This window comes from Natator depressus, chromosome 3 (genome assembly GCF_965152275.1).
Source record: "Natator depressus isolate rNatDep1 chromosome 3, rNatDep2.hap1, whole genome shotgun sequence".
Taxonomy (NCBI): Eukaryota; Metazoa; Chordata; order Testudines; family Cheloniidae; genus Natator; species Natator depressus.
Genome location: NC_134236.1, coordinates 41,913,583 through 41,938,796, shown reverse-complemented (window position 1 = coordinate 41,938,796; position 25,214 = coordinate 41,913,583). Strand labels below are relative to the sequence as shown.

Sequence of the window (25,214 nt, the reverse complement as noted above, 5' to 3'; positions counted from 1 at the left end):
GCAGGACAGGATTTTAATTAAATTAATCATACTGAGTTTAGCCTCAGCTGGGTATGAGATAGCAGCTGTGTATATATCTCTATTAGTTTAGTCTCCTCTCTGAATTGCAAAAAGGTAACGTACAAAAACAAACTAGACAGATGGAAATGTAGGGCTAATTGTTCCATACATCAGCCCAGAATACCTTAAAAAATCATATTGAGAAATTATTAGAATATAAAGTGATTCTTAATACATGTTTGTATAATGCTTGTGGTAGCTCAATTCTGCAGCTATTAAGCCTGATATTGTTTTGAAAAATGAAATGCAGATTTTATTTTAAAATTTGGATCTCCCATTTTGACTCATTTGCTGAGTGGGACTGTGAACTGAAAGCTTTGGATGATATGTATCCTCCCGCATCAGTGGCATTGTTATCATGATGCAGCTTTCCGCCATTAGTACATGTTAATGCTGCAATAATTATCGATACAGTGGGTCACTATTTACATAGCACACACTGGTAAATTGTTAATTTAATCCACTGCAAGACCTATGTCATAAAGATCTTTTGAGGGGCATGAATTGTGTAGGTTTTCTTATTGCAACTGGTGAACCTAATAGTCAAATGCACTTATCACTGGTTAGATTTTACAGTATTTGGCAGTCTTGTTCCAACTTTCCAAATTAAAGGACTTATTGCAGAGTCCTGAGAGGGGACACAGGCACCGTTCTTCCTGAAAGCATGTTCTGCCAGAATACTTTGTTTTTATTTGCTATTTTCAGCCAGGAGCATTACATCCCAGTGCCCTTCCTCCCATCTTCTCTCTCTTTACTAGGATTTAGTTTCCTCCTTAGACAATCACCAATGCTGCCACTATAATCATCTTTTACTTTCACCCCCACCATCAGCAAAAGCGAAACTCCCTACCCACCAGCTACCTGGCCAAGCAACTCAAGATGAGGAGCAGGCAGTTATACTAAATGCCTGAAGAAGTGAAAGAGCACATCAACTTCTGACAAGATACCTCTGGTCGCATTCCAAAACCAAATAAGTATTCAGCTGGGGCCAGCTTCACTGACTCTAAGCTAAAGACACCCTCCCTGTTTGTACAATATTGTAATCAGCAGAGATGGAGCCAGGAGCGTAAAGAAGAAAGCAGATACACAGCAATATTGCCACTGTGGCTCATTTGCAATCTGTGCTGCTACTGGTGTGAACAAGAGGGGCCGCAGGGATGTGGAGCCCGAGAGCCCAAGTGCAGACAGCATGAAATTCACAAGGATGCAACCTCTATCCACACAAGGTTCACAGGCCGATGTGCAGTCCTCGAGATTCTCAGAGGGGATGGTGCACAGCCCCAGAGAGCCAGAGATCTTGGGGAGTCAGATCTTCCCTTTAGGAAGGAAGTAGAGGATGCAGTCCCCAGATATTAACTGCTCACAGTGTGACAGCATGAGGGACTTTATTTCAGTTGCATTTTCAATCTAAATGAATCAGAGCATCTTTCAATTCCAATCTGCTCCTAGTCATTTGTTATCAGAATTCAAGGGGCCAAATGACAGTGGCTAGGCACAGGGTTGGTAGGGATATTTATACCTTTATTATTTATATCTTACAATTTAAACCAAAAATGGGAGAAGAAAGTAAAAATAAACCTCCAGGCCCTGATTCTGGACAGTGTCATCTGTTAATGAGGCAATGGAAAATAGTCACTTTCTATTTTCAGGTTTGAAACCAATCACTTTCTGGACTGACTGTAACACCAGGAGGCCTTATCACTGCAATCTGAAGGGAAATTTTATTGTATCTGGCCTGCTTACCTTCCTTTCAGGTGATTCTATTAGTTTCCATTCATTGAGTTTCAGCTGGTGCAGTTCATCAAACTTCATGCTGACGTCTTCAATTGAAAGCTGCAATAAGTCCCAGAATCCTGCTAGGTCCTGGGAAGTTGGCCTTGGCATGGCACTGGGGTCCTGACATATGCACAATAGAGAAAATATAAATAGACCGGAAGCCATTGAACAACATTCTTTAAAGCACCTTTGTATACAGTTGAAAATGCCTGGTGACCGTTTCTATTGTTACAGTGATACACAGTGCTACGGCAATGTAAATTATGAGGCTGGGAACTGTGACTGAAAATAACAACCCCAAAATCTATGAGTTATACATTATACACTGATTCTTGTAGCTTGTGCAGATTCTTGTGCAAAGCTGACCTGCACTTTTAAAATGTAGTAAGCTGTCATACAGACTATGTTTGCGGATCATTACAGAGGAAGGAGAACATGAGAAACCAAATTTTTTTATCCCACTAGTGATATCTGAGTAGAAGACAAAAATAATCATGTTATGAATTAATTTCCAGCTTATGCTTACTGTTGCTATTAAATTTCTCAGGTCTTAGGGTTTATGTACAGCACAAATATCTCATCTAAGACATTTTAAAAGTTCTATTGGTTGGTCCCAAAAGGGCTGGGCAAGCTCTTCCCTCAAGATATTTTGATTAGGTAGTTTCTATGCCAAGGGCAGGCAGCATGACTTAATGGACAGCCAATAATAGTGGTAATGAGTTGGCCTGAAGACCCTTCATCTGATTATGAATCCATTTGGGTACTAAAGGGAAATTATATAAGAAAAGCTATTATGGGGACATAATCCTTTGCTGTGTAGGCATTTTCTTCAGAGTGCTATTCCAGGTAGGGACCAGCTGGACGACTTTAAAGAGAGATGGCCTGAGTGGTAAGGATCTCTATGAAGACAGCAGTAAGGAATCTTTCCCTCTAGGCCTCAGAGCAGCAGTGGAGACAATCTACAACCACCACAGTAGACCTTTGCCTGCAGCAGCCTCCACACACACTGTAGCCCAGTCTGTGGGGAGTCAATGGCTGGTGAATCTGATAAGAAGGGGGAAGGACATCCCCCTTCATGAGTAGGTCTCTAATTAGTTCACTTGAAACCCCGCCTTTCGCTGCTAGAGGAAGTATCTTTTTTTATGGGAGCTCAGTGGATTCAGTGGAAACTTCCTGTGGGGAAAGATGATGTTTAGAGGGACTTAAAACATTTAATTTTAAAATTGTGTCTATTCCAACATAATTTGTAGCCTGTGTCCAAGTAAGTCACAGGAGCCAGATCCTGAACTGGTGTGTAAACTGGTGTGACTCCACTCATTTTAAGCTATTGGTCCCCTATATGCAGTCCACCAGGTGAGTCTTGTGGCAATGTACAACATTTAATATAGCTTGTATTTCAACCTGTTCTTCCTCCACTACAACACAGCCTTCTCAATTCTTCTTGTCATTTTTCCAATTTACTTTACAGACCCATAAGAAGATGCCTGCTGGAGGCTACTTATTGTGCGTTGTCATCCCCTTCTGAATTGAAGGCAACGGCTCTTCTGTACACCCAGCTCTGCTCATACCTATTTCAGTACAGTATATTTTCCAACGTAGCTGCTGTTGACTGGAGCTTGTTTTGTATTCTCTGGACCACAAGGGGGCTGCCTCCTGCTGCTAATATGTATAAATCCATAATGTACATTATTTTCGAAGGGTAACCCCAGCCAAAAGGACTAATATTAGAAACATCTAAGCTTGGAAAAGCCTTGTTCAAGTTTGAATTTATTCAGCAACTTTTCATTTGTTTGTATCTAATTTTGAATTCAGGCTTTGCTTCTAAAACTAGATTATTTATGACTGCAGCCTTTATCCTGCAGGGAGCAAAGAACTAACAAAAAGGGCCTTGACAATGCTTATGTGTTGGTCTGCTGCAACCATGACACCCTTGAGTGTGATCTCATTAGATCTCACAAGCTGAGCAGGATCAGTGCTGAATAGAACATTGGTGAGGAATCATCAAAGAAAACTCAGCAGTTACAAACAGTGGTGCAGGTGATTGTGTAGGGAGTAGTAATGAACAAACAATGCTCTTTCTAGTTGTTAGTATGGGCCAGATTCTCAGCTGATGTAAGTTGGCATATCTCCTTTGAAGTTGAAAGAGCAATGTGATTTACACCAGTTGAGAGTCTTTTCTAAGAGACTTTTAACCAAGAGCTTGACCAATTGTGCTACTCAAAGATCTCAGAGCACTTCTCGCAAGTCTAAGGATGAGGGTTCATTGTCTTAGATAAATTCTTTTTTGGGTAATTACATTCTGTCTTCCTAAATCCTCACTGTAGTTTCAACTGGTATAAGGTGGAATTTTCCCACTTCTTGTCCTAAATATTTATTTAGTCTTACTGTGTGCTGTTGGAAAGCTGCTGTGTTCTACCCCAAAGAGAGGTGATTGCATTTAAGTGGTGGATTTAATGCTAAATGATCTGTATCTGGCTAAGTTCCCCACTGATGTCAGTGGGGTGGGATCAGGACCACACACAATATTCAAAGTAAGACATTTTTTAAATGACTTTCTCAGTAACATTTTGGATACAATTTTCAAACCCTGGATGTTTAACTTTGTAGGTGACAAGCAACAAAATGTGCATCTGCAGTGTGAATATATTGTCATGCCTTTAAAAGGTTATTCAGTAAATATTAATGAATGATCAATTTTGTATAGCTAGTCACCTAGGTCATGTCTTCTGTGACACATGCTACAGAATTTAGCACTTTTTAAATAGAAGCAGAGAGGGAAACAAAAGGTAAAGATTATATTCAATGTTGAAAATGAACCTGAGGAAGTAGGAATGGGTTTATCACAAAATGTACTTCACTAGAAGAATGATGTTCTTGTACAAATAAATATCTTGTACCAACAGTTTCCATATCCCTGATAGCAGTTGTCATATTATATTAATGAAAATAACATTTAGAACTGAATTAGACTCTTGGGGACTTCCAAAACAATCATTTTACCAGATAATGCACTGGAGCTCCTCTAGCTCTAGGACTTTTTATATATCATTGGCTAGGCAAAATATGGGGCCCAATGCTGCAAGCACTCTGTGCGTTCATTTCCCATTGACTTGACAGGATCAGACCTGTATATATGTAGTTATATAACCGAAACACATGCCATTCTGTTCTCTTTGTACTGTAACTTTAAATCAAGGGAAGTCTTCTCTTCCCTACTACTAAGGTGGTTGCCATTCTCAGTTTAGATACAGAATATTACCGAATGAAGGCACTGTGTTTTCTGTCTCACAGAGAGTTTATATTTGTTTATTTTCTTTAATCTGAAATAAAAGTTGCCTAGCCTGAAATTACATGTTTACTCTGTGGGAAAAATAAGAAGCTCCATTCTATATTTTTATGGCCAGACTCAGCTTAAGAAGAAAAAAAGAGAGTTCTAGGACAAATAAGGGCCATGGGAACCCTCCAAAGTGAAACGGCAGGACTTGTACAACTTTATGCAGGTGCAGTAACTAGATGGTTAAATTTGGCTCTGAACTGGAATGTTAAAACCAATTTTTTGTGGATCAATGTAGTTATCAACTTGCTTAAACTATCCAGTAATATGTATGCCATGCAGTTGTAGCTGCCAGTCCCAGGATATTGGAGGGATTAGAGAGAGGTGGGTAGGGATATTGACTTACCAGGTTCTGTTGACAAAGCCAATAAAACTGCTGGAATTTCTGAGACATAAGGAGCTGAGCACTTCCAACAGCACTTCGGATCTTACCTAGAACTGAACAAGCAGACAGGTTTTTGCCAACCGGTGTCTTTGAAGCAACGTTAATGCAAAACTGTAATGAGATACAAGTACTGAGTTGAACTCCTATTATTTCAGAATATTAGTAACTATTTTGTTATGTTTTAGAGACTATGTAGACAAAGTACTTCTGAGGAAGATGCAGTTATCAGGAGGCTCTGAGGCTGTGTATAGCATTATACCCAACCTCCCTGCTCCCCTGGCAATAATAAACAATACATTACTAATTGGAAAGAATGCAGGGATGGTTAACATAGGAAAAGAGGGCAAGCCTAACACTGTCTCCACTTCCTAGGAAATCAAAGATTTGAGAAAATATTAAATAACTTGCTGAGGCAGGCACTCAGATTTTAGTTTTAAGGCAAACCTTGATTTATACAGTAAATGACAAAACCAAAGCTCAGTCCCAAGGGTCATCATCCTGATGTTATTTTAGCAAATGCTGTAGTCCCTATCCAGCAAAGCACTTAAGTGTGCACTTAACTTAAAATACTTCAGCAGCCCATGAAAGTCAATAAGACCAGTGGATTGTCACAAGCACTGTTCTAAATTGTTATTCCACTCCACAGTCCATCAGTTTTTCTAACCTTATCTCACAAGCATCATCAGGCACAACTAACAATCTGGAGCTCAACCCAATAATATCTTTACTCCACAGTGGAATATGATTTATTGATGATGCTAACAGGCTTGGGATCAGGGCCTAAGAGCACATCATAGGCAGCAGGCTCTGTTAACTAGCCAGGGCTTATTCCATGCATTAACATTCTAGTAACTAATTAAAGTACTACATCTTTCTAAAGCACAGTCTCTATAAAATATTAAGTGCTAGCTCATGTGTTAATATCGTAATATAAAATAATTATGAATCAAGAACAATATTGTATTCGTTTTCCTTAAAACATTGTTTTATACTGAAAAGAGACTTTGTAAAATGGCATTCACAAAAACAACAAGGAGTCTGGTGGCATCTTAAAGACTAACAGATTTATTTGAGCATAAGCTTTCGTGGGTAAAAACCCCACTTCTTCAGATGCCTGGAAAATGGCATTCTGGACTTCTTTGTTAATTGTCTTTGAATGATGTTAATACTAAATTTGCCCAGTTTATGGGTAAAAAGATGATGCCTGCCTTGTAAACCCAGTCTGGGAATCTCACAATCAAAATGTTCTCTCTCCTGGTGAAATCCAACCCGCACTGGAGTTTTGCAACTGATTTCAATGAAGCCAGGATTTCACCCTCTAGCTCTGAAAGCTCAAATGATAAAGATCCTTCACTCGGAACTCCACTAACAATTCTGTGGGTGCTGCCCCGACCCTGACCAGCACCCAGTACCCTACTACAAGAACCTGAGAGGAACCTGAGCCTGAATGCCTCCCAGGGATCTTCCTGGAATGGTGCAGGTACATGTTGACCCATACTTAGGACTATCCATAAAGGCCCAAATTCAACAGAGCACCTAAGCATATGAGCTTACCTTAGAGACTAACAAAGCATATGAGCTTACCTTAGAGACTAGCAAATTTATTTGTAGCTCACGAAAGCTTATGCTCAAACAAATTTGTTAGTTTCTAAGGAGCCACAAGTACTCCTTTTCTTTCTACCAAATTCAGTAAACCCTACTATACTGATTTGTGCCAGTCTTGTAGAGGTCTAGAATGATATTTCAGCAGTGCTAGAAACAAAGGACTGAAGCAGATACTGTATCAGAAGTACACTGCAACACATCACCTTTCAAAAGTTAGCTCTTAGCAGGGGGTAACATGTTATATCACTGGGACTGGTGAACCACTGTGTATTATTAAGAGCCTACCTTTTGCTACAGTCTTTCTTAACTTTATTTACATTTAAATAAGTAAATCATACTTAGAAAGTTATAACAAGTGAGAATCTCTCTTATTCATGTTTCTCAGCTTTACTGTAATTAAATTAAGTATTGAAATACTTCAGTTCATAATCTTTAGCACAGAATTAATACACAGCCAAAACCTTGTTATTAATTTCATGCATTGGGGAGTTATTCTGATGAGTGCAGATTGATTATCTCCATGAAGGGATGATGAATGTTAGAGACTGTAGAGGTTGAGATGTTTGTAATCCGTAGAAAGAATTTTGCTAATCAATGAACGATGATGAAATTAACCAACATATCTATCAATTCCATATAAGAAAAACCTACTAAGAGAAAATCAAGGTTGTACAGTTAAGCACTCAAAAGTCAGGAAATGGTCATGCAACTTTAGCTCTGTTCCCTCATGAGTGTGAATTACAATACACTCTTTACTTAATTAACTAATCTTCTCCCACTGAGTACCACTATTTAGGACCCTGCTCGTGCTCCATCTGAAGAGAATGGGAATTGTACCACTGACTTCAACAGGAATAGGTTCAGGTCTTATAGAGAGATTGTGAAAGTTATTTGTATACAAGATGCACAAATAATGCCACAGAAACTTTTCCACATGGACCAAGCATGTTATAATACTGCAGAAAAAAATCCTGTGTGATGCTAGATCATATTATTTGGGATTTATGATGTAATCATACAATTAAATACAGTTCTATATCACATGTGCACAAAGGGGTAGATAAAGGTTATACAGATTTACACAAAAGTAACCATGATTCTGCTTAAGCGCTACTCCCCGTAGGTTAAAATAGTTCTGCTCAGTTGCAGTCGATATGATAATAATGGGGAAACTACCAATAATAAATGTGTTACTGAACCTCTTAAAACACTATCATTTTTTAATTCTCAGGCATTAACATCTAAGTTATATATAATACATATATATGAAATCATAATTCTATATGAAAGTTGTCATTTTGATTGTAATCTACTTCTAATTTTTTGTGCTTGTGAGTAAATTATATTCAGTACTTACTATATAATTTTTTTTTAAACTTAAATCTTCTTACTGAACTGCAAACCTCGTTCACAACACGCATGTTTTTTAGCACTATGTATAGGTTTGTTAGTCTGGGATGGCATTTTACTGCAGCACAAGTTGTGTCAGTTAAAAATGTCAAATACTGTAACTGTCAAATATGTCTATTTTAGTTCAATAACTTGTATAACCATGAGAATGGAAGATTAAAAATATATGACATATGTCAGTGGGGTGGTTTGGAAATCAGAACTAAACCTTCCTCTACTGAGTCAGTGGGAGTTTTGCCATTGACTTTAACAAGCACAGAATCAGGCCTATGCCATGAATCTTACATAATTGATAAAGTACACTACAGAGTCTTGACTACACACCAAACCATTGACATTCTAGCTGCTTTTTAAAAATGAAAGTGGGGAGCCGCTGTCTCAAATCTGCAGTGAAATTTTACAGGGCACGCTCAAAAGCACGACACGCTTAATTTTAGCTTGAGTAATCCCACAGCTTTTCATGCTATTGAGATGTTACCTAACTGACAAATTTCCATGGAATTAATCTTACATTATGTCTACTGTCACAAAAGTTGCACAATGGAATCCTTGTGAACAGAATAAGAATATATGTAGATCCACTTTCCAGCTAACTGAAGGAGGATTCAAAGAGGGGGAAGATATAGGCAGAACACTTAATGTGCTAAGAGAGATTCTTAGATTTCCTACACAGTGTTTTATTGGCTTTAAAATACTGTTTTGGGGAAACAAAGATATTCTTTAGCCATTTAATTTTCTATTTAAATTCCAACAGATGCTGATGGACTGGATACCTGAACAGGAAAGGGAAAATATGTAAGTAAGCTTTTTAGTTAAAATAAAAGTATAACTTTTACTTAGAATAAGACACCTGGAAAGCTTTCTTATTAATTGGTGGACATACTAAAATACACTAATTGAGATTTTCAGAGCAGTATAGGGGATTTAGCCACACCTCTTTCATTAATTTTAATATATATTGCTAAATTTCCTGCACTGCTTGGGAAATGTGAACCATTCCATTTAGGAAATGTGTCTCCAAAGCATGGATTCAAGACGAAGAAGACCCCAGTTGCAGACTGAGCTTGCTCCCTTCCTGTCCAGGCATCAAGTATTATGCTAATCCCTTCATTGGGAAAGCAATTTTCCCCTCCACTGGGCAGTGTTAGCTTTTAAAAGCTCTAGAGGGCTGCATCCAATTTTCATCATTGTGGGGAAGGGTCACTTCACTGTGGCCCAAGACTGCTGTGGTGAGAAGGGAAGGCAAAGTAAACTTGTTCATTTCTAATGAGAATCTTGCTTTGCTACTGTTAGGATTTGTAACATGCTGCTGGGGATACCCAGAATTGTGAGACACCATGTCACCTCTCTTCCTCAGCAAGAGTTAACTTTGCTGGCAGTTAGACTGTGTGTCAGCTCCCGGTCACCCTAATCTATCTCCTTCACCAGCAAACTGCTCCAGGCTTGCCTGGCCCAGATCTTGCCTAGCAGGTAACGATCAATAAACTTCAGCCCCTGAGTGCCTCAGAGATGTTTCTCTGCAATGCACAGCCCCTACCACTGTGCATCCACAGACAATATTAAGATTGCTGCTCTGTTAATTAGTCAGTACATCACATCTTATTAATTTAACTGGGGTAGATACACCCTTCCCTGCAAACACAGCACAGAACTGGCTTATAATAAATGTAAAACAAGTTTACTAACAAAAGAGCACGGATTAAGTGATACCAACTAAAAGAGATAAAAAGTGGAGATAGTTACAAGCAAATAAAAGTGAAAACACGCATCTGAAAGTCTAAACTTTAATGTAGCAAGTTACAGTCTTTGTTCAAAAAGGTTTATTTTACCCCCAGTCTCTTACCCAACTTTTTACTGGCCAGGACACATCACAGATATCAAATCACTTGGTTTCTTTGTCTCCTAAGGTGAAGGATCAAGATGGAGTCTCTCTGTGTTCCTTATATCCCAAAGGGATGTCACTGTCTTACAAGTCAGGACGGCCTCCTGGGGGCTCAGTCTGCTCTCTCGAGTTTAGGACGAGGATAACCCCTGCTAGTTTAGCAATGGCTTTGTTTACTGCTAATATGTAAATTGAGGTCAATCCACATTCCTTTGTCTAGCACAGACCTGTTTATCGCCTTTACCTAGATTAGGCTGTCTTGTCTTAAACATGCTCTAGTAACATCATACAGAGGGAATTTCTAACTTCACATATAAGGTTAACACATGCTTTTTATAATAGTATTAATAATCAGCAGGTTCCTAGCTTTCACATGATACCTTACAAGGCATACTTTGTACATATATCATTGCAGTTGTATGTAGGGTGTGACTACAGGTGTGCCTAGGGTCACAGTATTTTGCTGCAGATAACCATCTCGTCCCTGAAAATCCAGAGTGGTGCAAATCTATGGGTGCTGCAAGGTAGGTGGAGCTTCTGGTATATAGGTCTTTGTGTGGATTCTGGAGAAACTTGGAAGGAACAGCAGCATGGGAAGGGAGAAAGAGTAACAGGTAACCACAGAAAAGGGGCTCCACCAAGACCTGGAAAGTAGAAGGAATAGTAGCAGGAACAGGTGAGGGAAGGCAAGAGGGAAAGCTGGAGAATCAGAACAGAGGCATGCAAGCAGGATGGGAAAAAAGTAGTGAGGAAAAGGTAGGCATGAGGTGGAAGAAGGGTCATGGGAGCAAAACAGGTGGTGGTGGGTGAAGCGAATGTGTCGAGATGATGAGTCAGGAACATATCAAGAAGGTGGGGGAACTGATCAGAGAAGCTAGGAGGAGACGCAACACTGTAAAAGAGAGATGCTGCTTTCTGGCTGTGTAAGAATCAGGATTGCAGTGCGATAGGACCTACCACGAGAAATCCAAATATACACCTTCCACCCGGAGGAATCTACTGTCTTATGGACTGAAGTGGTTACAAAATGAATCAAGGTAGTTTGAACAGTAAATTTCATTCCAAATCTTTCCAAGTCTGTTTTCTTTTCATACAGAATTCCACAAATAGTAGACTATTTTTTAAAAGTTTGCATTTTAGGCCTACACACACAAGTTGCCCTGATGTACGTAAAGGTGTGATTTTAAATCAGTTTAGTTAATTCAGTAAAACTTTGTGTGTGGACACTTAAATTAATTTAAAGTTGGTTTATATCCATTTAGCTGGCCCTGCAAATTTACAGGGCCAAGCTAAGCTGATATAAGTCTGTCCACGCAGGGGTTTTCACTAGTTTAATTAACCAATTTAACTAACTTGGTGCAAACTGATATACAGACAAGCCTTTAGTGGGTCTTGAAAGCTGCCAGATTCACAACACTAGAATTTAACTCCTCCCAGTATATTTAGCAATTCAATAGATCCAGCTCAGGTAGCAGCAATGTAGATCTTCTCCATAGTGCTCTGCTAATATGCTTCTCCCATCTAACCTAGAGACACTGCCTCAGGGGCCAAAGGGTATCATAGTTGCCATACCCATTCTGTGGCCTCTCACATCAGCAACAAGCGAGCCAATGGTTGAGGTACTTTGTGATATGGAGAATTTTGCCAGAGAAACGCATTGTCACTGACAAGTAATTTTCACCCAAAGCCCTGAACATCTGGAATCAGAGTGTAGTGACATTTGGGCTGTCTTAGGCATTCACTGTGTGTAATTCACCATAGTACTTGGGAATTGGGTACAGTATCTAGACTAGGTTGGGTGACTACACTGAGGCAGAATGAAAATGCTTTTGGACAAGGCATACTTATTTAGGGTACTGTATGAACTGTAAATGTATCTGAGTGTTTATCTACTTTCCCTCATCTCTTAATTTCCATATATTTGAATGTTTGATTGGCTTTGGCTGTTGGTTTGGCTTTCCACTGTAACATTCCTTGATGTGCTACTTCTGGAGGTATTCTGTGCCTCTGTGTGTGTGCAGAATTCATGTCCCCCCACAGATTTTTTTTTTCTCCACAGAAAATACGTTCTGACAAAGAGTCACTGCAGTTATGCCTTTTGCCCATCAGGGGCCTCTGTAGCACCAGAACAGAGGGCAGCCGGCTCACTGGCTGTAGCAGTGAGCTATGGAGGAAGGAAGGAAGAGGAGGCTGTGTTCCTCACAGCGCCCTGCCCCTGGGGCCAGGTCAGGAGGCACATATGGGTGGGGGGATAGACAGAGCAGGGTACGTGGGGTTTTGGGGGGTCACATAGACTGGGGCTCAGAAGGGCTAGCGGAGTGTCATAACCTGGGGTGGGGGCTGAATGGGAGTGGGGAGGGAGATGCAGGGACACATGAGGACACAGGCAGATGTGCCTGACTGATTGGGAGAGGCTAGGGGTCAGCCAGGGTCTGCATGGGGGAGGCTCCCCAACTCCCTAACAATCCTTTCCCTCCAAAAAAACCCCAAAAAACTGTTCCATACTTCTCTCACACCCAACAACCCTCCTGGTTCACTCCCAGGCTCCTTTCCAGAAATTATTTCCCCCTCCGTCAGCTCCTCTGTTACCCCTGACTCCCCCAAGCTTTTGCACTGCTTCTTAGGGGTGCAGGAAACTCTTTTCTGTATTGTAGTTTAAATGAAGTATTATTCAAAGTTCTGTATTAATATGCCTAGTAAGGAATCTATTTGTAAAAAAAAAAATCCCAAATCTTTTTTATCATCTGTATTGTAACAGACATACTTGTTGACAAGTATTTTGAAATAAATTACCCAAAATAACTGAAACTGGCATGATCAAATTGTGTTATTTTGACATATAACATATGCAGAATTTTGCAGAACTTTAAAATATTGTGCACATCATTTTAAATTTTTTGCTGCAGAATTCCCTCAGGCATAACAATGCACATAGGTAGTGTCTGCTCGTTAATTTCCAGGTTCTGAAGAAACAGGACAAATGTGGAACTTAAGAGTACCACAGTATTCCTGGCTCCCCTGCCTCTCCCTATGTTGTGGTGTGGTGTCTTTAGCTCCCACAACTCTCAGTGCCCTGCACAGCTTACTTACTCACTGCCTTATTTTGCAAGTCTCCCAGCTGCCATTAGAAATCACTCCCCTGCAGCACTCTGAGCACCACATGGCTCCTCACTCTCCTTGTGCTGTGGAGCTCTGGAACATTGATAGTGATCTTCTCATTACCACCCCTCCAACAGTGGTAAGCCTAACGTGGTTTCCTGAATGCAAAACTGAGACTCTAATTGCTATTGTTTAGAAACACATATCTTTGCAAAATAGCGTGGGCCACTTTTCCAGTGAACATGGTCAAATGACTTACCCTGGAAACAGCCAGAATTTCCTAACTATAAAAACACCAATATCTATCCACATAAATAATAAATGACATTTACAGAAATAAATGCACTAGTATAATTTACTGTTAACTGAGCAAATAAATAAGTAAATAGATAAATAAAGAGAGGGACTTTGAGACATGAAAGGTTATTTTTGGTGCAGTGATTATTCTTTCCTTCTCAATGAGTGAAGATCTTAAAACAACATTATGGGAGAAAGGCTACAGTAAAAGAAAAAAATCAATAGGGCAATCAAACAGTTTTCTAAGATCTCAAGGCTATTGTGCTAACACACAAAGTGAAATTGCTTTTTAAAACATAACTCTATTTTAAGCCTTCTTTTTCAAGATTATCTGTGAAATATAAATGGTTGTGTAAAGTACGAGGTTCGCCTATGGGATATACATCTATATCTACACTTGTGGTACAATTAATAGATCTGACACTCAAATAAGGGATTCAGCATTAACAGTGACATTTTGAATGGGCAAACTCTGCTGTGAAGTTTCTTGGGTATAGTATGTTCCAGTGGAAGATGAAAAAATACACTTGGCTGCCTCTGGCCCAGGCACTTCTGATTATTTTCTTCATGGATCTGCCAAATGTTTAAATACATCAAGATAAATTTCATGCTGGGTTATCACTAAACCTGGGGTATGGTAGATAGAATAGCACTCAATCTGCCAAGGCCTAAATGTGGGATGCAGTGTGTGAAAAAGACCCCAAAATGAATAAAATTATTCATGCAGAAGACTCAAAATGCTGTGGAATTCATTCCTTTAATATAAATAACTCTGTTGATAACTTCATGATTCTTTTTTTTCCTGAAGCAAATCATATCAATGCAAATTTGTTTGTAGTTAATGCACGTAAATTTGGGAGTAAAAGGAGGGATGTCCATTGAAATGAGGGACCTTTGAGACATATAGCTATATAAAGCAGCAGTATGAATGCCACATGTTACAATTAGTTGGAGCCAAAATCTGCTCTCAATTACACGACGTAAACCTGTAATAACTCAATTGACTTCAGTGTCAGCAACAGCAGAATCTCCGCCAAAGTGCAGCTCTCTGAAACATAATCCTGTAAAAACCCCATCACAGGGAGTCCATGTTTATTTTATCTCAGTGACTCCATCTCAGCAACAAGAAACTGGGCTTTCTCCTTCTCTTGCACCACCACCAGTAATAGAGTTGTTCAGCAAATGGGAGAAAAATAAAATCATGACATTTCAATTCTCATTTCCTCCACATTTATTTTTTGTTGAAATTGTCTCACCAGATCTAAACAGCAATAAAAATGTAGCAAGCCAAATGATGCCCTCATTGACATCTGTCCCACACAACTATCTGAAAAGTATGGTTACACCGGTGCAGCACTGTACTTTATGGTAATCTAAACTGCAGGATGCTATAAGCACAGGGGATGTTAAGGATCCAGATATCAATATTAATCCAACATGACATAATCAAAGCTTCCTAAGGTATTTAGAAGACTGTTTTATGTTCCGGAAAGTAATGACCCCAACCAAATGCAGCTGTATCTATCAGTTGAGGACTGAACAGTGACTGAGAACAACAGAGAACCTTGGAATCTGTGTCTTTGAGCTACTTGACTTCATCAAAGCAAATGATTTACAGATTGCAATAGTACAAGGGCATTCGATTTGGGGGAACTGAGAAATCTGATGAATAAGGTACATGAGAGGGGATATTAGAATCCACTATTATGGAAGAAGTCTAGGGAGTCTTAAAAGCCACTCTAACAAAAGCACAATACTATAAAATTATTATTATTATTATTTAATAGCACCTAAGAGTGTACTAAGAAGTTCACAGTATGAAGATAAACTTCCTCATCTGAATTGCTTACAATCCAATCTCAGACATAACACAATGAAAGGAATGACAAAAGAGCAAAGGAGGGGGTTGAGGTGGAAAGACTGGCCTTGCAGCAGTATGATAATGCAGTTACTCAGCAAAGGCTTTTGCACAGCATGGTGGAGCAAAATACTTAAGGGTAAATAAAAATGAATTAATAACAGAACAGCCTGTCTTTCCTCTGAAAAAGAGGAGTCAAGAAATAGAAATGGGACAGTGGACTGTGCGACTGTCCAGAGACGTGAGGGTAAAACATGAATCTGACATAGAAGAGAGGAAGCAGTCAAACAAGAACATTCAGAGTCAGGCAGGGCTTGAAGAGGAAATATGTGGGCAGCAAAAGTCTAAATGAATTGATCCTGTGCCTGAGGAAGTCTGAACTGAAAAAAAACAACTCAAATTGGCTGCGATAGGAACATTGTCATGCAAACTGAAAACTGGCCAAAAAGCCTGTCGACAAAGGCTAAAATATACATGGCAATGGATAGAGTTGTGGGGAGGCATCTAACAGATTGGTAGGAGCAGTTTTATTTATCAGCATCATTCATGCCAACATGGCTCTGGCTCCAAGAAACCTGCATTACTTTTTAGTTCACTCCATCACTTCTCTCATGGTGTCCACAAGAAGCGAGCAAATAATAATGATTCTCTCTAAAAATGCAACAACAAAATGTAACTGAACCATCTAAAAGGATACATGCCCAAATAACTACAGAATCCTGTTGCTGTAACCATTGTCTTTCCTCACTCTATTTCCTCTCCAATCTTTGTTTCCCCCACCATCACTCCCACCCCTTTATGCCAGGAAAAGGGCTGGAGTAGCGTAAAAGGGTTCTAAAAGGCCTGGATCCAGCTGGGAGAAAAGTTTTGTGGTGCGGAACTGAAGAAGACTGTTGGAGGCTGTCTCTCAAGAATCCTCTCACATGCCCTGGCACAGGATTGCCAGAAAGGTTGTGTCAGGGGTGGGGCTCAAGCATGTAGCACTAAAGAGATTCTGGGCAATGCTCCTGCCATACTTAGGCATGGACAGGTTGCCATAAGATAGAAGCTCCTCAGGACTAAATTACACCGAGGCCTGCTATGACCCCTGGAGCAATTCAGAATCAGGTGAGCACAAGAGTGACTTATTGTGACATTAGCTCCTCCTCTCTCTCTTAGAGGCAGAGCACAGAATCTCACTCATGATGTCAAAAACCATGGCTGATCCTGCAACTGACTGTACAGATGGACCCTCATTGACTTCAGTGGGGCTCCATTCAGATACAGCAGTTTGCCTGCACAGTCAACTGCGGGATTGGGGGCTTTAACTGTAAGCGCCTCAGAACGGAAACCTTCTCTCTGTTTGTCTTGTAGAGGGTCTAAGACATTGCCAAGTGGTATAGAAATTGATTAATATATAAAATTAATATATACAATTAATAATAAATATAAACCACAGCTTCACATTCTCTGTCAAATGTATATAACAAAAGATACTGAGGTGTTCTTACTTTCTTCAGAAAGATCATTTTCTTCTGCTTCTCTCTCCATCTCTTTACACCATCCTTCCATCCTCTTCGTTTCAGTATGTAGCAACTTCATAAACCAAGACCCATCCCGTCGACATGGGGACATCCGACCAGTTTCAACTGTCTCAATGGCTGGCTCCAGCCAGGGTTCTGGTGGTGGAAGATTTGAGGTGTCAACCTGGGTCCTGTAATCTTCTCTGTAACTGAACAGTCCCTGTGTCCGTACAGTTCTTACTGCACCATATTGGGTAGGAGTGCTAGGCTCTGAATGCCTCTGGAATGATGAACCAAACTGAAGTCCCTTGTCCTCCATTGTTATGTGTCCTGGAAAGCCCTCCAGTTCCAGGTCAGCCTGAACAGCTGCTGTTACACTATTTGAACGTTTAAACCGTCCATGTCTTGGGCAAGGAAAAAAAAAGAAAGAAAAATACGTACGTTGAGAGGGAATAATGTACTGGCAAAACACATCTGATTTTCTTTCTGCATCTAATAGTAAAAAATATTTTTGCTGGCATACAGGATATTTTTCAATTAATCTTTGTCAAAATCCACCCTACAACTGATTTAGTTACTTAACATAAGAGAGTGAATGACAACGCAAAAAATCTATATGTCGTCTATATGGTGTCATTATTGATCTGAACAAAGATATAAATGAAAATGATTTAAACCACCTTTGGAAGCAAATATTGATCTTTTCTCACATTACATTATATTGCACAACATTAATAAACAGAACTGGAAATCGCACCAAAGACCTGCAGTGCTGCATGTACCTTTGAAATGAAGACTATCAAATAAATATTTACAATTATTTCAAGTACTAAGTGTCCTACTCAAAGACATTCTGAGTTAAGGCTGTCAAGAATTTTGTAATAAATGTAAAAAGTGGTAGGAGGCTGGTGTGGTTTTATGTTTGTTCGCGTTTAAACACTATATAGAACTATCATGAAATGGTGAGTGTCTTGTGATATACTTATCTTGGATACTGAAATATTAGAATAAATTCATGTTCAATAGTTGTAACAGAGGCTCAAAGGATTGTTCATGAAATATACAGGTCAATTGTTCAAATTTAGCTCATGTCAGTTGTAAGCAAAGGTGATTACTATCCCCAAAGGCTGTTTGATGGCTTCTGTGAAATTAGATAGTAGTCCCAGTCCAAAGCCAGGTGGACAAGTGTCTAAATAAAAAAACCTACCACCACCAGAATTAGCACATTTGTCAGCAGTCTCAGCAGACTGGACAAGGATTGATTGACCATGGAAACTGACTCCTAGAAGTAGTCCCTTTAGGTCAGGTTTGAGGTAGGCCCCATCCTGCAAATGGACTGTATAGCATAAAGATTCAGCCATGGGGATCCCTTTGCAGGGCTGGCGCTTCAGTGTGCTTGCACCTGTTCTGTGATTCCTCTCATTAAGTAGGAGCACTAAGTTCACCTCACAAACATTAACTTCCTCCCAATCAAAGAAAAAAACCCTGGAAACTCTGAGTAAATATGAAGGGAGAGCTAAAGCATCTCTTACAACATTAGCAGTTGGCCAACATGCACGTATGAGCCTGGCCTTGTGAATTATTTCTAGACAGCATCATCTATGTGTTTGCTAGCAGTTTGTTCACAAAAGTGTTTTGTCTTCTGAAAGGTTACACTTTTATTTTGCATGAGTTACCGTTTGTCATCTTCCACTTGCACTCCAACGGAATGGTATTCCCGTAGGCCTCTGCTCTCGGTATCTGAATCGGTTGCCGTTTCCACCTAATTCAACACAAAAGATACATCTGCAGAAGTGAACATTGACAATCCAACATTATATCTACCTACCTTTATAGCAATTAATTATATATTTCTTTAATCACTTCAAAGAAACACCTAACCCAGTAAAATCATTTAAATAAGCATTCAGTCTGGCATCATTGTTTTGGTGCTGTGTTTTATAAAACTGTGCATAACCACTTCTGCTCTGCTCTGTAATTCCCTTTCTTAAATGTATACAGATACAATTACTCAGTTTAATGCAGGCAGAAAGTAAGATTGGCTCGACTATTCTATTATTAGAACTGGGAACCCATAGTTTAGCCCCTTTATATATTATTAGAATACAACCTCGTTATTTCCCAGGATTTACAAAATAAAATAAAGAAAATAGCCCCATAAAAATTGCAAGTCATAAAAAGAAATGTTACAATGAACAGATTCTATTGACAACTGTGCCGACAAATAAAGAAATATTTAAGTGATAAAGAAGATACAGCATAATACCATAGCTCACCTTTCTTAACAACATAATCTTGAGAATACTGTATCAACTAAGTCAAGAATTTTTAAATAGTATTCCCCTCTGCAATACTCTTACAAAATATATTCACAATAGAGTTTTCACCTTTATTGGCACTACACATCAAAAAAACGACGACGACTACTACAACAAAAATTACTGCAGGATTTACTATAAACACACACACACACACACACACACACACACGTTGCAGCATGAAAATTATGTGGAATCTAAGGAGAGTCAAAGAAAAAATAATTAAAATAGAACGTTTTTCTCTTTTGGAGGATATTTTGTTTGTTAAACAAAATGAACGGTAGTTACCCATAAGTATAGTTAACATTACAAAAATATGTTTCCATAATATATTGGAAATATATATATTCCATTATATATTAGAAATAATTGTTAACTTAAGATACAGTGTTACTTTGAAATGGGATTGTATAAAACTGGCAACTTTTTATTCACCAGGTCTCTCTCTGTGCATTCAGAGTCACATCTGCTGACTTAGTAACAAACAAATATTTCTAGTAGCTTTTACTCCTGTTAGTTAATCATGTTGAGCCAACACAGCTAAGGTAGAGTAAATTGGTTTCTATTCCTTCTAGTCCAGTGGTTCTCAACTGTGGTCCACCGCCTGTTCAGGGAAAGCCCCTGGTGCGCCGGGCTGGTTTGTTTACCTGCTGCGTCCGCAGGTTCGGCTGATTGCGGCTCCCCCTGGCCACGGTTTGCCACTCCAGACCAAGGGAGCTGCGGGAAGGGCGGCCAGCATGTCCCTCGGCCTGTGCCGCTTTCTGCAGCCCCTCATTGGCCTGGAGCGGTGAACCACGGCCACTGGGAGCCGTGATTGGCCGAACCTGCGGACCTGGCAGGTAAACAAACCGGCCCGGCGCGCCAGGGGCTTTCCCTGAACAAGCGGTGGACCACAGTTGAGAACCACTGTTCTAGTCCATCATCAACAGAATTATTCACTAAATTACATTTAAGAAGCAAATAGAATCATAGAATCATAGAATATAAATAAATTAAACCTGCATAAATATACGGAAGATAATGGTGTTGCACAGATCTCACTAGGAGAATCATCTGAAGATAAAGGTAAGCTCATGGCAATTTAGCCAGATATTTAGCCTCCATGTGGATTGTCCAGTGCCTCAGAAACATCAGAGAAGATTTCCCTGTGTGTTCAATGTGGGCTAAATCTTTGCACTGATGGAATGATTTGGGAACATCTCCATGGAGAGAGCATTTCAGAGAGTTCCTCTTCCAAAGTGCCCTCCTATGGGCATTTCTGCAGGAGCTTTGGATGACTATAATTTACCTAATATGTAACTGACACAGGAATTTATAGGAATGTATATATAGCTGATCTACACTGAACTTTTATATGACTGAAAACACAGTTATCAGTAAAATTACAGTCCAGGTGTCAAAATGGCCCTGGCACGCGTTCCTTCTAAACAGGAAACTCTGCCAAATTATCCTCCCATCCAGCTTGCCAAAGCTGACACTAAGTAAATGCTCTGGTGATTGCTTTCACATTTTAATACCTTTCATTTGCTTGCTGTGCCCTGCAGCAGGAGGAGGATGCCAAATAAGGACTTTTGATGTAATTTGGAGAGCAAATATTGTAACACCTGACAAACAGAAAACAAACCTGCAAAATGGAAGCAAAGGCTGAAACAAGTAAAAGCGGGAAAACATCAGTTTCATCTAACAATGGTGGGGGGGGAGTGGTGAACAATTTCTGCGAAACATAGGCAGTGTAAGGTCACCTTCTGGGAAAAAAGGGAGATAATTCAAATTTGATCAGATTGGCCAGGCTTCAATTAGAGCTGGTTGATAATTTTTCAACTAAATGTTTCTTTGTAAAAACAAACAAACAAAAAACAGACTTTTTGTGGAAACGTATCCATTTCAACAAAACCTTCAAGCAAGGTTTCTCAGGATGAAATTTCTGGTCAAAAACAGAGACCCACTCCAGAATAGCTAATAGCCCAGTGGTTGGGGCACTCCCCAGGGATGCAGAAACCCATGTTCAAATCTCTCTCTATTTGATTTGAAGCAGGAACTTGACCATGAGTCTCCCACATCCCAGGAAAGGGCCCTAACTACTAGGCTCATGGCTATCCTGAGGTGGGTTTCCCTGTTTTTTGTGAAATATTTTGAAAGGTCTTAGTTTCACCTTGATGCAGAACAAAAAACAAATGTAGAGACCTTGAAATATTTTGCAAAACAGAATTCTTGTCTTCCAGCCAGCCTTAGCTTAATTTACATAAGATCGGGCATAGAGACCAATGGTCCAATTAGCCCAACATCCTGTCTTCTGACAGTGGCTAGTGCCAGACGCTTCAGAGTGAATTAAAAGAGCAGGGTAATTATCGAGTGATCTATCCCCTATCATCCAGTCCCAGCTTCTGGCAGTCAGAGGATTAGGGACACACAGAGCATGAGGCTGTGTCCTGATGATCTTGGCTAATAGCTATTGAGGTACCTATCTTCCACAAACTTATCTAGGTCTTTTTTTTAACTCAGTTATACTTTTGGCCTTCATAACATCCGCTGACAAAGAGTTCCACATGTTGACTGTGCACTGTGTGAAGAGGTACTTCCTTATGTTTGTTTTAAACCTGCTACCTATTAATTTCATTGGGTGACCCTGTTTCTTGTGTTATGTAAAGGGGTAAATAACACTTCCTTATTTACTTTCTTCACACCAAAGTCATGATTTTATAGACCTCTATCAGATCCCCCTTTAGTCGTCTCTTTTCTAAGCTTAAGAGTCCCAGTCTTTTTAATCTCTCCTTGCATTTTTGCTGCCCTTCTCTTTACCTTTTCCAGTTCTAATATATCTTTTTTGAGTTGGGACGACAAGAACTGCATGTAGCATTCAAGGTGTGGGCATACCAGAGATTTATATAGTAGCATTGTGATAATTTCTGTCTTATTATCTATCCCTTTCCTAACAGTTTCTAACATTGTTAGCCTTTTTGACTGATGTACATTGAGCAGATGTTTTCAGAGAACTATCCACAATGACTCCAAGATCTCTTTCTTGAGTGGTAACAGCAAACTGAGACCCTGTCATTTCGTATGTATAGTTGGAATTATGTTTTCCAAAGTGCATTACTTTGCATTTATCAACACTGAATTTCATCTTACATTTTTTTGCCCAGTCACCCAGTTTTGTGAGATCCCTTTGTAACTCTTTGCAGCCTGCTTTGGATTTCACTATCTTGAGTAACGTTGTATCATCTGCAAACTTTACAACCTTACTGTTTACATAATTTTCCAGTTCATTTATGAATATGTTGAACAACATGGGTCCTAGTACAGATACTTGGAGGAGCCCGTTATTTACCACTTTCCATTGTGAAAACTGACCATTTATTCCTACTCTTCCCCCCCCCCCCCCCCCGGTTTTTTAACCTGTTACTAATCAATAATAGGACCTTCCCTTCTTATCCAATGACTGCTTACTTTGCTTAAGAATTTTTGGTGTGGGGCCTTGTCAAAGGCTTTCTGAAAGTCGCAGTATACTATGTCAACTGGGTCACCCTTGTCCACCTGTTTGTTGACCCCCCTCAAAGAATTCTAATAGATTGGTGAGGCATGACTTCCCTTTACAGCATATCATGTTCATCTACATGTCTGGTAATCATATTCTTTACTATAGTTTCAACCAATTTGTCTGGTACTGAAATTATTTGCCTGGTATCAACTCAGTTCAAGTTATTTGCCTGGTATCAACTCAAGTTCAACTCAGCACAGGGGAAAAGGTAACACGTTTGGTTTTGTCGTGTGGCTCCCAAAACTTGGATGAATCTTACCGAAGTAGATTTATTCTCTGTGATCCTTGAATATTTTATTACTCACTAGCATGCATTCCAAATAGTTTAATATTTGAAACCCTGGCCATGCCATCAGCAATATGATATATGGTGAAAGACAGTCATGTAGCCCCAGCTCCACAAAGTGACTTAGGTGTTGCAACACTGAGCATCACAACGCCTAACTTTTAGGCACCCAGAAAATCACTGGAACAACACTGGTATCCACAAAGCCTTAGTTAGGCACCTACATTCCCTATATGATGAACAGGGAGAGACAGGTGCCTAAAATGAGATTCACAAAATCCAGCACACTATGTGGGGTGCCACCTAAAGTAAGAAATGGGAGATGCAGAGGAGAGGATTGTGTGCTAAACCCCACACTTCTTATGTAGTTAGAATCATAGAAATGTAGGGCTGGAAGGGACCTTGAGAGTTATCTAGTCCATCCCCCTGTGCTGAGGCAGGACCAAGTATATCTAGAGCATCCCTGACAGGTGCTCTCCTCCAATGTGCTTGCAACCAAGGTCGGTATCATCCAAAATTTTATAAGCATATGTGGACTTTCAGAAAGCCTTTGACAAGGTCCCTCACAACAGTCTCTTAAGCAAAGTAAGCAGTCATGGGATAAGAGGGAAGGTCCTCTCATGGATCAGTAACTCGTTAAAAGGCAGGAAACAAAGGGTAGGAATAAATGGTCAGTTTTCAGAGTGGAGAGAGGTAAATAGTGGTGTCCCCCAGGGATCTGTACTGGGACCAGTGCTGTTCAACATATTCATAAATGATTTTGAAAAAAGGGTAAACAATGAGATGGCAAAGTTTGCAGACAATACACCATTACTCAAGAGAGTTAAGTTGAAAGCAGACTGAGAAGAGTTACAAAGGAATCTCACAAAACTGAATAAACGCAGAGCATAAATTAGAGTATAGCTTGATTTGTTTTGCAGCCACTCAGCGAACTGAAAAAAAGATACATGAATTGACTAAACTATTTTTTGCAAATTATTTGCTCAGCTCTTTTAGCTATTAATGTTTAGCCAATAGATGGCACCGCTTATTTCAGCATTATTTGTCTGCTCTGAACATTGACTCTGTGAAAATCGCATAATGGAGTTTCAGATTTACTGTCTCTCAATGAATTCCAAACCAAATACGCTCAGTTTTGACGACAACAGACCTCAACCTACTATCTGAAAGCAAAGCCGGGCTCTTCCCTTTTCCCTTATCATCACCAGCAATAAAAAGTTTTGCAGGCCACATTATGCCTCTCATGACCCCATGCAACCTCATTGCCCGCAGTGGCTTTGCCCTGCTATAACTGCTTGGCTCTGTGTGCAATTATAATTTAATAAACATTTCTGTTGATGGAGAAGAGTTCAGCTCACTCTCCCTTACCTCTATTGGCTTTTCAGAGCTAACAAGAGTAAAAAGCAAGAAAACCTGACTTTTGACACAATAACAAGCAAATCTGACTCTAAACACACAAGGATTAGCACTTACACACACTAATCTGATGTATGAGAAAGTTTCATTTGTACATAGTCACTTTTCAAAGTAGAATAATAGCTTAAAGTAAAACTGCTGTGAGAACTTCCACTGCTTTAATTAGCTGAAGGAATATTTACAACTAACAGATGCATATGTTTCAATTTTCAAAACAATTTTTAGAAATGCACATCAGGGATTATCTTTCTCTGTATCTGTGAATGATTTCTGTGTTTTGTAGAGGGGGAGCATTTTACTGCTATAATACTTCTCAGCAGGAAGTCCAGGTTGCTGAATATGGTGGGTGACAAAATAAGTGCTAATTATCAGATGAATGCATGAAGCAGGTTGGAAACTTTCATGGTTCTTTTAAGTGAGTTCTATTGGATAAAAGAAATAATTCAGA

At 39.6% G+C, this 25,214-nt stretch overlaps 1 protein-coding gene across 9 annotated transcripts in view; it reads right to left on the bottom strand.

Annotated features, from left to right (window-relative positions):
- Positions 1-25,214, bottom strand: part of DLGAP2 (DLG associated protein 2) — a 705,175-nt gene that overhangs the window by 4,045 nt on the left and 675,916 nt on the right. For all 9 annotated transcript variants that reach the window (XM_074947769.1, XM_074947771.1, XM_074947768.1 and 6 more), the window contains 4 exons: positions 18,885-18,970; positions 17,197-17,612; positions 5,517-5,608; positions 1,804-1,956 (listed from right to left, as the gene is read on the bottom strand). In XM_074947769.1, coding sequence (XP_074803870.1) covers positions 1,804-1,956; positions 5,517-5,608; positions 17,197-17,612; positions 18,885-18,970 — 747 coding nt within the window. The remainder of the gene's footprint in view (positions 1-1,803; positions 1,957-5,516; positions 5,609-17,196; positions 17,613-18,884; positions 18,971-25,214) is intronic.